This window comes from Ambystoma mexicanum, chromosome 2p (genome assembly GCF_040938575.1).
Source record: "Ambystoma mexicanum isolate Mex_15411 chromosome 2p, UKY_AmexF1_1, whole genome shotgun sequence".
Classification (NCBI taxonomy): Eukaryota; Metazoa; Chordata; class Amphibia; order Caudata; family Ambystomatidae; genus Ambystoma; species Ambystoma mexicanum.
The window spans coordinates 1,453,546,494-1,453,559,480 of record NC_090923.1 but is presented as its reverse complement, the minus strand read 5'-3'; the positions used below and the strand labels follow the sequence as shown (position 1 = coordinate 1,453,559,480).

Sequence of the window (12,987 nt, the reverse complement as noted above, 5' to 3'; positions counted from 1 at the left end):
TGTACTTTGCCAAATGTACAATCTTGCCGTTTGCTTTTAAACCACAGTTTCATATTCCGAATTGTGGCGCTGTATTGTGAGATGATCTAAGACCCTGTGTACAGCAAAGGAACATCGCGTGCCTCAAAACAAACTTTTTGGAACGTGAGCAAATAAAAATGAAAATCGCTGAATATTCTCAAAACATTTGATGTCAAATAAATGTACTTTACCAAATTTACAATCTTGAAGTTTAATTTAAAAGTACAGTTTCATATTCCCGATTGTGGCGCGCTGTGTTGTGTGAGCTCATCTGTGTTGATTTCCGGGTTCTGTGTGGAGTCGCGTAGAAGACGCCTGGGCGCGTTTGCCTACGCAGCTCAGTCACGTCACGGATAGAGGCGGGGAATATGAATGTTTTGATAAAGTCTGTTTCAGGGGCGGGGGATTTGATTTAGTGCCGCAAAAGCAGGTGAGCCAGGGCGATGCGGCAAGTGAGAGGATTATCAGAAAATGGCGGCTGATTTCGAGTGCGTTAATGGACGAAAAGTCGGGTATGGTCCATAGGAAAGTTTTCTACGATCTACCGATTTATGCTTAAAAACACATGGCCGAACCGTAGGGACAATAAAAAAAAAGTCCCGGAACTATCCTTTAAATAAATAACTATTTATAACCAAAAACATGAGTGTAAATGTTACTTGGCTATTTGTATTTGTGAATTTCATTGCTACAGCTCTACAGCTCACATTTACCTTTCTTGAGATAAGCCTGGCTGCTCAGTCACACTACCAACTTGTGTAGTACACCAAAGGTGGGTTACCTAAAACCAAGAGGACAAGGGTTGTGTAGTCTCACACAGTACTACTACATCAATTATTGCTTAACACCCATTTAACCATTTGACTGTACCACCCTTCTTTGTGTATGTGTTTGAACCTGAAGAGGCAGTGCTCTCTCTCCCTTAAATAAACACTTAGGATCTGATTCACAGCAGTGTTTTATAATGGCACAATCCCATAGGAAAATGTTCTGTGAATAAGTCCCTTTGTCAGAAGGGCACCTATGGCCAGTTAGACCCTTTTAAATGGCTTTGTCTTCATTTGAATCCAGACGTGGACCCCTTGCTCACTATTCTTAGAGAGGCACAGCTCCTCCCTACTGATGAGGTATGAAATGTCTGGCAGAGAGACTCCCACAACCCCCCTTGTCAATTTGCATATTTAAGTAACTTTGGGTCTCACCCTAAGTTACTAGGGGAATCCAGATGTGGACCCCTTGCTCACTATTCTTAGAGAGGCACAGCTCCTCCCTACTGATGAGGTCCAACCAGACCGAAACACGTGTCTGGGGATGCTGTTGGTACTGTTGTTCAGAGGAGAATTGCCTAGCATTTCGGTGCTGGACTGCCCCAGGGCAGGACAAAGACTGATATGTTTAGGATATTTCTTCTTTGTGAAAGATAGAGAGCTGAAGACTCTGGGTAAGTCTCTTGTAACCAGGACTAATGTCTGGCAGAGAGACTCCTAGGAACCCCCCCATGTCAATTTGCATATTTAAGTAACTTTGGGTCTCACCCTAAGTTACTAGGGAATACAGACGTGGACCTCTTGCTCACTATTCTTAGAGGGGCACAGCTCCTCCCTACTGATGAGGTCCAACCAGACCGAAACACGTGTCTGGGGATGCTGTTGGTACTCTTGTTCAGAGAAGAATTGCCTAGCATTTCAGTGCTGGACTGCCCCAGGGCAGGACAAAGACTGATATGTTTGGGATATTTCTTCTCTGTGAAAGATAGTGATCTAAAGACTCTGGGTAAGTCTCTCGTAACCAGGACTAATGTCTGGCAGAGAGACTCCCAGGACCACCCTTGTCAATTTGTATATTTAAGTAACTTTGGGTCTCACCCTAAGTTACTAGGGGAATCCAGACGTGGACCCCTTGCTCACTATTCTTAGAGAGGCACAGCTCCTCCCTACTGATGAGGTCCAACCAGACCGAAACACGTGTCTGTGGATGCTGTTGGTACTCTTGTTCAGGGGAGAATTGCCTAGCATTTCGGTGCTGGACTGCCCCAGGGCAGGACAAAGACTGATATGTTTGGGATATTTCTTCTCTGTGAAAGATAATGAGCTAAAGACTCTGGGTAAGTATCTCGTAACCAGGACTAATGTCTGGCAGAGAGACTCCCAGGACCCCCCTTGTCAATTTTCATTTGTTTTAATATATTGGCCCTCATTAGGACCCTGGCGGATTTTTTCCGCCATCGACGGACTTTACGGCCATGGCGTAAAGTCCGTTTACGCCATGGCGGATGGTGGACTTACCGCCCCATTCCGAGGTCGGCGGGGCGGTAAGTCCCCATTGACCCATTTACCCTTCCCCATTCCCATTTCGGCCCCATAGGGTATAATGGGAGTGGGGAAGGAGTTAATTACGCCACCGTAAATTACGGTGGCGTAATTAACACCAAGGTCCCATAGCGCCATGGATTTTTACGCCCGCAAAAAGCGGGCGGAAAAATGACCATGGCGCTCTGGGAACTCGGAATTGGCGGTAAGGGGTCGGCGCAGCTAACGCTAGCGTAGACCCCTTACCGCCAGGGTCCTAATGAGGCCCATTGTGTTTTAGTTTTCCTTTCATTATCCTCTGCATCTTCTACGACCCATTTCGAAAGCAATTTTTGGCACAACCCAAAAGAACAATATAATACAAAAATAAATGTTCTGATTGGTTGGAATATATCGTTAATGGTCTTTGTGCCAGAAGTCAGTGCTGCCTCTGCTGATATAATAGAAATTATTCTGTGGATGGCTGCTTATTATCAACCCTGGTGGGTATATTTTAGGAGGCCACCATGGTTATGGTTAACAGGGAGACTCTGAATTTAGCCAAAACCCAATCAAGATAATGCGGAGAGCAGTCAAGGCTTAGTCTCAGGAGAGTGCGAGCGTGGTAAGGGGCCCCAATGAGTCCACACAGAATAACATACAATATTTCACCTTAGACAGTTAGCTATAAAAATACAGTCATTTATTTAGGCCTTTAAGAACACACCAAGAATTCAAACTAAAATGTAGTAATATAACACAAATCATATAACACAAATATATACATTCACCAGTAGGTTCATTTACAATACATCTCTCAGTAATTAACCAGGTAAAACAGTTGAATACTCATATGTAGATAAAATGGTTAGAACCAGTCACAAGTACAATCCCCTTTACTTAAGAAGTCCAGCCCTAAGATGTATGCGACCTGGTGCCCAAAAGTCACAGGTTCCACTACAAGGGTTCTCCAGGAGCGATAGTCTCTACAGGGATGCAATGGGCTTGCAGTGGTAATGTAAAACAGTTCAAACATATTTAAAAGTTCAATAACAATTTTTCAGAAGACTGGTAAGTTCTCCTCTCTCTTCCCGACCCAAGGCTGACCGAGGGCAAGATACTTGACCCAGGTTTGACGACCAAAGGTATGTAAGAGGGATCTAGGAGACAAAGGGCTTTGCATCCAGTGTTATCCTATGGAGAACAGGGCAGACAGGCACAGGTATACTTACTTACCCCCTCACTCTGATTCTCCCAGGAGTCATGATGGGTCATCTGGGGGTTGCCAGGAGCGTGGTCTTCCATCGTTTATGTTGGTGAGAGGCGCCTAGGGGTTGCAGGTTCATGTGCTTCGTCCTGTCAGGTGCATCTACAAGATGCAAGGCCAGTTGATGAAGAAATGCAGACTTTTGCTATTCAGGCCTCTTCACGAGCCTTCACAGGATGGAGGAAGGTGACTTCTAGTGACGATCACTGTTTTCAGGAGATTACAGCTCCAGGACAGGTTTGCAGGCGACAACACACATCCTTTCAGTTGTGGTCAAAGGAGCACCTTCAGGACAGGTTCCCTTGATGCTAAGAAGTGGACATTTCGGGAGAAGGTGACTTAAGGTACAAGCTGCTGACCACCAAAGTTCCGGCCTTGAACACGGAACAGCGATGATTCTCGTGAGATACCCCATGAGGGAGCTGGTCAGTCTACCGGCCAGTCCAGGGACACTTCTAAAGGCTCTTGGGGCATGAAACCTCGAGAAAGCATTGAGACTAGTTGGTCCCACTAGCCCAAGGAAAAAGCAACAATGAGGGTCTTCTGAGATCAGGCAGTGAAGCAGGGCTTCTCCAGGCCAATCACTGGAGAGGATGCTGGTCCACTGCAGAGGTTGTCCACTGTGTCAATGGGCGGCTCTTCTTCAAAGGATTCTTGGCTCCAATGTAGATCTGTAAAATGACTGCAGGAGTCCACCTCTTATCCCAAACTGGAGCTGAAAGCCAGTCCAAGACCACCAATTTGAAGGATCTGCACCATTTAAACAGCCAGAAGATGTCCAATCCGGGACAACTACTAATTTCACATCCGCCTCAGCAGCATATTTTCTGGCACCATTGATGTGGACTGGGACTAAACAGTCCTAGCCCCCTTACTGAAGCACACAGAGACAAAAGCTCAATAGCCCATGAAAGCAGCAGCTTTCCTGGGCAAGGGGATGACCTTGTATGGGGATTTCCTGACTGTGTATGGGATTTCCTGAACTGAGAAGGCAGGAAGAAGGCCAAACTACACTATGGCCAAAGAACAAGTGAAACTCTTTGGACACTACCCATGTTTAGTAGCCATACGTGGTAAACGTGAATGTGCACAATAAAAAAAGCAAACATTTTAAAAGTGTAACTGCTGTCACCAGCTTGTCTTGAGGCACATATAAAAGTAACTGGAAATCCCAATTATAAAAGGTTAGGGAGCTACAAAAGTATCCTTGTTGCACTGCTCTGTAAGGTGCCGTGTGAAATATAAAAATACAAGAATACAAAGAGGAACAAAGTTTCTCTGTATTGATTGATAGTCTGGGGGACTAGTCAGTTTCCCCAATAACAAATGGCCAAAAGGCAAGGGAAGTGAATCTGAAGGTTTTACTTGCTTTCAAAAAGGCTGGCCAGGATAAAAGAGAAAGCAAAAAGAATGGGTTTCCACAGAAAACTATAGAAGGAAAGTTGCAAAGAGAACATCTTTCCTAACACCAGGTAATTATTAACTGGGTTTGGAGAGACGTCTACCATGGCCCTCATCTAAGAAGGCAATTTAGACTCAGTACCTTGTAATCTATTACATGACCCAACGCAATTTTTATCTAAAAGGCTGGCTTATCTATTTATGTTCTGCATTCTAGTGTCTGGCAAGAGATAAGTATCAAAGAGTGTAGCATAATGAAAATGATAAATGGATTTTCTGTCATGTGCTGCCAAGAAACATTTGTAGAGAGGCAAACCTCAATACTCTTAGTTTGAGTGAGTGCTGTCGAATGTAGCCCAGTGATACCCCTTCTGCCAAATACCATGTTTCAAACAAACATAATCAAAATGAGCATCACAGCACACCAAGAACTGTACATGAACAAATAGTTACCCCATTTTCCTTTGTGTGGGAGGTTTCAGTGTTTCCCCTAACAACCATATGTTCTCTTACCAGGACAGACCTGAAGATGGATGGAGTCAATCCCTGTCTCACACTAGATTTTACCTTTGTCACATCCTTTAGCTAAGGAATCAAGGACTAGGCAAGTAAATGGAAGGCAGCACTAGACCAGTGGTTGTGTCTATTCTTGGCCGTCAAGTGCAATTGTTCCACTCATCTGCACAATATCAGTCAAGTGATAATACTCCTCTCTTTTGCACAGTTCCCTTCCATTTTCCGCTCTTACCATTTCTCTTTTTCTCTCTGGCAGGACAGAGTGGTCTGGGCAAATCCACACTGGTGAACACACTCTTCAAATCCAAAATAAGCTGGAAATCCACAGCCACCGACCTTGATGAGAGGATTCCGAAGACTGTGGAGCTCAAATCAATCAGCCATGGTGAGTCTCTACTACCAATCAGAAGTGCCTTCTAAGGAAGCATTTACAGGTTCCTTTCCAAAGGATATATGCATAGTCCCCAGAACTGTCCCACCCCTCCATCTCATATCCTGGTGATATACAGGAGACTTGAGTCGCCAGGTCTGTGACTCTTTCCTATGTCCTCGGGCTGCAGACATAGTTCTCAGAAATGGGGCATATAGGGGCACTCCCAGTCCCTCTTCTGCCCTTGGAATAGACAGAATCATTCAATCCCCAGCACACCCAGTCCCTATCCAGTGGCTAAGAATCTACAATGGGCTGAAATCCCCAGTTTTGACTTTGTCCTAGCATTGGGGTTAAACGGGGGACTTTATCTCTGCCTGAATCTAGTTAATCTACAGAGATCCTCTATGTTCCACACTCAGTCACTCCCCTTTACTGGTATACAGAGGGAAACATGTTGCCGCTTTGATAACTCTACTACTTATGCATATACAGAGGGATTTAATCCCAAGCAATGTCACCCCTCTCATCCAAGGGATTTGAGAAGATGTCATCACTACTTCTAAGTGTTGTAATACCAGGTGCTACTATTAGCCATGTTAATGATACTTTATGCAATGAACCCCAGAAGAATGAAAGGTTGAGCCAGCGCTGCCATGGTCTTCAAACATTCATAGTGCAGGCTAGACCCATGTGAGAGGCAAACACTTAACCTGTGAGTTTTTCCCCTGGGTAAATTATTGGAAACAAATCATCAACCTTTAGGCAACCTGCTCTGTTCCACTGCTAAACATGCAGTTATCCACACCTCTCTGTCCATCTTTCAGATCAAAATGTAGAATCTGTGGATTGAAAATAAGATTTGAATGTGTTCCATGAAGATAAGGCCTCATTACACGGTAGGCGGTGAGCCATGGCGCTATTAGCGCCATGGCTCATGCCGGTAAAATACCGGCACCGCCTTGGTGGAAAGGGGATTTACCGCCCCATTCCAAGGTTGGAGGGGCGGTAAATCCCCTTTCCGCCATTGCCCTTCCCCATTCCCATTTCTGCCCCATAGGGCTCTATGGAAATGGGGAAGGCGCTAATTACGCCACCGCAATTTTGCGGTGCCGTAATTAGCTCCGAGGTCCCTTAGCGGGTTGGATTTTAACGCCTGCAAGAAGCAGGCGTTAAATCCTCCAACCCGCAAAGGGACCTCGTAGTACGGCGGTAAGGGTTAACGGTCACCGTTGCCATTAACGGTGACCGTTAACCCTTACCGCCGTCCGTGTAATGAGGCCCAAGGTGTCACTTTGACCACATTTTTCTCTCTTGATTATTATTTTTCCTCTGCCACTTTTTTAGAAGTACTCATATCTTGTATGCATTCAGAATGTCCTCTATGCACACTTTATGATCATTAACCCACTACATTACATTTGACACAATTAACGACATTAGATTTAAAATAAAAAAATGTAGCTCTTGGATTAGTGTGGTGAGCGTGCCGGTACTGAAGACAAACCACATGTGTATCATAACTTGCAAAGATGTTGCAAACAGACCTTTGCCTACTAAACATTAAGCCTTCTTCATGAGAGGTCAGGCTGCACAAGAGACACTCTTGGAACATAGTCCACACGACACACAGATTTTAACAAATACATTTGCTAAACCATTCTGTTTGGAGTGTGATCTGCAACCAAATTCTCTAGAAGGGCAAGTGCAGCTATACTTTTCAAATTGGGTAAATTTACCTTTAACCCATATCCCCTTATCGTATGCTACTTATAGAAAGTCATTGCAAAGTGAATGAGTGAATGAAACATACAGGTTTCAAAGGATTTCATTTCCTGTAACAATAGTTTTGCTGCTTTGAACCTGCTAATGTATAATGTGTACCATATGTAATATTCAAATGATGCAACGCAATAAAAAATGTATTGGTTAGATGAAGCAATCTGAGGGCAGGCGGGATCCACGAGGATTCTGTGGCTTCTGCCAATTATATACTTGGCTTACAGGCATTTCCTTTGCTGACCTTCCCAGATTATTTTAAAAAAATGTCTGACAATGCTCTGTATGCAATCACTACATTCCAGAACATTGCAGGCTCTGAAGACTATTGGTGTCTTGTATTAGCTTGGAAAATAATTTTAGCTTAAATGTTATCTTTATATCCTATGCTCAACCTGTGTCCTCTGCCCCTTTCACAGTCATTGAAGAGAAAGGGCTGAAGATGAAACTGACAGTGATTGACACACCAGGCTTCGGGGATCAGATCAACAACCAACACTGGTAAAATAATTGTTACCCTTCTTCTCGCTGACCATTTAATTCCCATTGCCTGCACCATAGTAGCCTCTTTCTGTACTTCACAGGCTCCTCTCCATTTGCCTCTTCTCCACAGCTATTCACTCCTATGATTTGCACATACCTCACTGTTTCTCTCCTCCACACACACAGATCCACTCCTCGTTGATCTCCTTGTTTAACATACAAGCACACCATTGATTTCCTTCTCATCCACACCACACCAATACACTCCACCTTTCCACACCTCACAGATCGCCATCCTTTAAATTGCATGTCACAGATCATTTTCTCCACCACACACAGACTGATCAGATGCCCTGCAACATCCGACATAAATTGCTGATTCCCACCTCCAACCCGACCACATACTTCACAATCATTTAATTCTCCATCAAGCACACTTGAATGATTACCCCACACAGCTTTATGATTTATCATCCCACCTTAAAGACCTCATAATACCCTTATCTACACACACACAGACAACTAACTGATTTGCTCCCCCACACTCAAACATGCTCTCTACCCACACACCTCACACAAATCCTCTTCCACTCCACACACTTCACCAATAACTTTAATCCTCCTATTATCTTCTCCATATTACATTGATTCCCTGACCCACCTCACCAATATCTTCCTCCTCTGCACACTCCTCAGCAATAGCTTCCCCACAACCCAGCTCCCCAACACTCTTCGAGCGACAACATCAATAATATCACCTTCGAATAGATTGTGACCTCTCACGTATTTCTCATCTTTGATATACTCCGATATCCTGCTTGCTGCTCAGCAACTTTTTTCAGCAGAAGGTGGAGTGCATCGTCATCGACCTTGTGTCCCTCGAAAGCCTCTGTCCTCCTTGAGTATGACGTCAACGCTGGTATATATGGCAAACACATCGCCCATTGCCGCAGTTCAGTTTTTCTGCACAGTTGCTCGAAACGGTTCTTAGTCTCAGTGTGTTATTTACTGCGTGGTTTCGAATCTCATTACAAAAAATGTCTATTCATACCCCAAAATGGCCTTCAAGAAATGTGCTGAGTGTTTGGCTAAGATGTCCTTAACAGGTCCTCATCGAGCATGTCTCTGGTGCTTGGGGTGGGCCACATCATCGAAGATTGTGGCTCATGCCAGTCTATAACTGGAAAAGCATTAAAGGAGAGGAATATGAAACTTGCTTTTGACAAACCTTCGTCAAGTTCGTCCTTGGTAACCCCCACAAAAATGTAATCTGGAGATAAGAGCCCAAGAGGGAGATCTCTGCACCGGCCCAAGAGGCATGGTAAAAGCTTGAAGCAATCGAGATCTCAGTGGTCCTCTTCGTCATCTTCAAGGAGATCGAAGAAAAGAAGTCATCGCTCTAGATCGTCGTACATGAATTCCTCGGCTGAAGGAAAACAGATACAATTTCCTAAAAAGGGAGCTAGTCAAGTGGAACTGGAAAAGTTCTGATGGCAGATGTTGAAGGTGTTTGAGAAGGCAGCAAAACCAGCCCCTTCGTTGAAGTCGTTAGAGACTCCCGACCCCATTGTGCAAAAAGACAACTGGATGTCGTCTGTAAAAACCATTGACTGCATGGTCGAGGAAGGAACCGGACAGGAGGTCGAAGGCTTCAAAGGATTCAAAGGCCTTGAAGGCATCCTGTGTGCCTCCCTCGAGGACTTTTGAAAATCTGTCGTAGGTTTTTAAACCTCAGGGGAAAAGAGACTTTTTCAAGTCCATGGCCTCTATTTCTTGTATTTTATTGTATTTGATTATTTATATAGCCCTGTTTCCCCACCTGTGTGGCCTCAATGCACTTTGTTGTGGTGGGAAATTCTATGGGGTTTAGTCTAGGAGATGCATGTGTGCATGTTGCCAGTCTAAGACTTGGGTGGCTGGCAAGGCTCGGCTAAGCAGCCCAAAGAGAAGTCAGCCACGTGGGTGGGTGCTGTTGAGGGTTTGAGATAGATTGCTATTGTTGGGAGACTCTATGTGAGGCCAGCTATACCAGGTTCCTTTCGGGTGGTAGTCGATGTATGCTAGTGGCAGAGGTGTTGAGGTACGCACTAGTGGTGTGAGATATAAGTACCGTAGGCTGCAAAATTGTTCGGCTGGGGCGATATTTGCCCAGGTCTAGAATTGAGAGTCCTATACTAGAGGGCCTAGGTTTCACAATGTAGCAGGTTTCAGCATATATTAAACAAAGATGAAGGCTACACCTAGATTTGAGAATACTGTATAGTGGGGGAGAGGCCTAGGTTTCACAATGCAGTAGGTTTCTGCATATAGTAAACAAAGATGGAGGCTACACCTAGATTTGAGAATCCTGCATAGTGGGAGAGAGGCCTAGGTATCACAATGCAGTAAGTTTCATCATATAGTAGACCGAGATGGAGGCTACACCTATATTTGAGAATCCTGAATAGTGGGAGAGAGGCCTAAGTTTCAAATGCAGTAGATTTCATCATATAGTAGACGAAGAAGGAGGCTACACCTCGATTCGAGATTCCTGTATGGTGGGAGAGAGGGCTAGGCTTTACAACGCTGTAGGTTTCAGCATATAGTACAGTAGGTCTCCGTAATATAACAGTCATCGATGGTTTGTTATACCTAGATTCAGGAGTACTTTTGTAGTGGAGATTGCTAGTATTGAGAATTCCCTGAGTGAGCGATGCAGGTTAATAATCGCAGTGATTCCTTAGTGATGGGCGTGTGCTAACCTGTGCTAATTATCTCAATATTCATGGGCCCTCATGTGGACCTGCAGGTGGGGGCATGGAGGGAAAGTTGCGGGTGTGCACCACAAAAGCTGCTGGCTTACCTGGAGTGCTTGTTGGCTGGGAGTGTTGTTGTGGGTGGGTTGGAAATGTTTCAGGTGTGCCGCAACGAAAGCTGGTGGCTTACCTGGAGTACTTGTCGGCTGGCGGTGTTGTTGAGCAATTAGTGGTGGTGTGCCACGTGAAACCGCTGCAAGAGCTGCTGGCCCCTTTGTTGTGATTGATGCAGGGGGGTTTATTAGTGGTGTGGTCTCGAGTGCAATGGATTAGGAGAGTATTGGGAAAAGCCAGGTTTTAAGGACCTTCCTGAATTTCAGGTGGTTTTCAGTGTTGCAAATGTGCAGTTGAAGGGAATTCCAGATGATTGGTGCTTGGACAGAGAAGGAGGAACCGCTAAGCGTTGAGGAGCTGTGGGATGGTATCACTAGGCGAAATGCTGTGCAAGATCTGAGGTTCCTGGAAGGTTGGTAGGGGACAATTTTGTCTCTGAGGAATTCCGTGCCAGTGTTGTGGAGTGCGCATTGGGTGATACACATGGCTTTAAAGGTGGTGCGTTTGGCAATAGGGAGCCAGAGGAGGACTCTCAGGGCAGGGCTGATGTGTTCTCTGGCAGGTAGATTAATAAGCAGGCGTGCTGCTGCTTTTTGGATTCTTTGGAGTTTCCTTAGTTGGGATACCAGGGCTCCTAGGTAGAGGCAGTTTGCGTAGTCTAGGCGGGACAGGATGATGTAATTGATGGCTGAGAAACGGTGGGGATAGGTGAGGTAGGGCAAAATCTGCCTGAGAATCCGTAGGTGGAAGAAGTAGGTTTTGGATACGCTGGTGTTGTGATGAGTCCAACTCACATCTAAGGTTTTTTACCACATTAGAGGGTGCCAGTGTTTTTCCTAGTTGTTTGGGCTAAGGGATTGGTTGGAGGAGGAGCTATGTTTTCCCACAGACTTGGATTTCGGTTTTCCAAGGGTTGAGGATGAGGTGGTTGGTCGTCATCCAGTGGTCAATGTCAAAGATGCACGATGACAGGTCCGGGCTGCCAGAGCCTTCGGAATTTGGGATTTTGAGGATGATCTGGGTATCATCTGCGTAGTTGTAGCAGCAAAGGTTGTACAAGCAGATAATTGCGGGAATGGGTTGTGTGTGAGGAAGAGGTGGAGGAAGAAAGCCCTATTTATAGTTTTGGTAGGGAATACAGCACTCCTGGTGTTCCAGAGGAACTGATTTTCCAGGAATCCAAAATGAGAGACCTTGAGGACACCCTGCAGGATCCAAGTGGTCTAAACATCTTTCCAGAGGTTGATTTTCGCACTCCTGAAGGTTCAGGTCACGCTGAGGCATCTTATAGATCAGTAATGGCAAAGGTTATTGAATACCTTGAATGGGGTAGATCATCTGTTGAATATGAACAAGATGACCTTACAGATATGTTGGACAGGGGACCTCCCAAGGTCCCAGTCCTTTCCTTCCATACAACAGTGAACAATTTAGTTCTAGAGAACTGGAAAAATCCTGATAACATCCTTGCAGTTCTCAAGGATTATACAAAAAAATACAGACATCTCATCAGTTTCGAAACATCTGAGTCCACTGTTAGGCAATGCTTGTATGCAGTACCCTCTGGGAAAACTACAAACAACTCTGACTACAGATATAGGAAAACCAACCTTTGGTATAAGCTTGTACTACAAAGTTTTGGTAGTGTGTTGAGCAGCCAGGCTTATCTCAAGAGAGGTCAATGTGAGCTGTAGTGGAGTTACACAGAGATTTACAGTTACAAGTATTCAATAAGCTCTTACACTCAAGGTTTCTTGCATAAACAATAATTAATTTATTTATCAGTCAGTTAGAATAAGCCTTCTTCAGAAGGGGCAATATAACAGTAACACTCAAATACACTTCATGAGATACCCTTTTGGGATGGCCCACAGACACTACCTCCACCCTCAGGTGACTTCAATTGCTAGGGTGCTGGGGACATTAATATATCACTGTTGCATTTAGAATCATGGACTGAGATGTCAAAGGAGAAGATTATTTAGAACATTCAAGAGACCACAAATATTCTCA

The 12,987-nt window shown here is 44.7% G+C and overlaps 1 protein-coding gene across 2 annotated transcripts in view; it reads left to right on the top strand.

Annotated features, from left to right (window-relative positions):
* The window catches only part of SEPTIN12 (septin 12), a 552,608-nt gene that overhangs the window by 356,283 nt on the left and 183,338 nt on the right, over positions 1-12,987 (top strand). For both annotated transcript variants that reach the window (XM_069646026.1, XM_069646027.1), the window contains 2 exons: positions 5,750-5,878; positions 8,062-8,143. In XM_069646026.1, the coding sequence (XP_069502127.1) occupies positions 5,750-5,878; positions 8,062-8,143 (211 nt within the window). The remainder of the gene's footprint in view (positions 1-5,749; positions 5,879-8,061; positions 8,144-12,987) is intronic.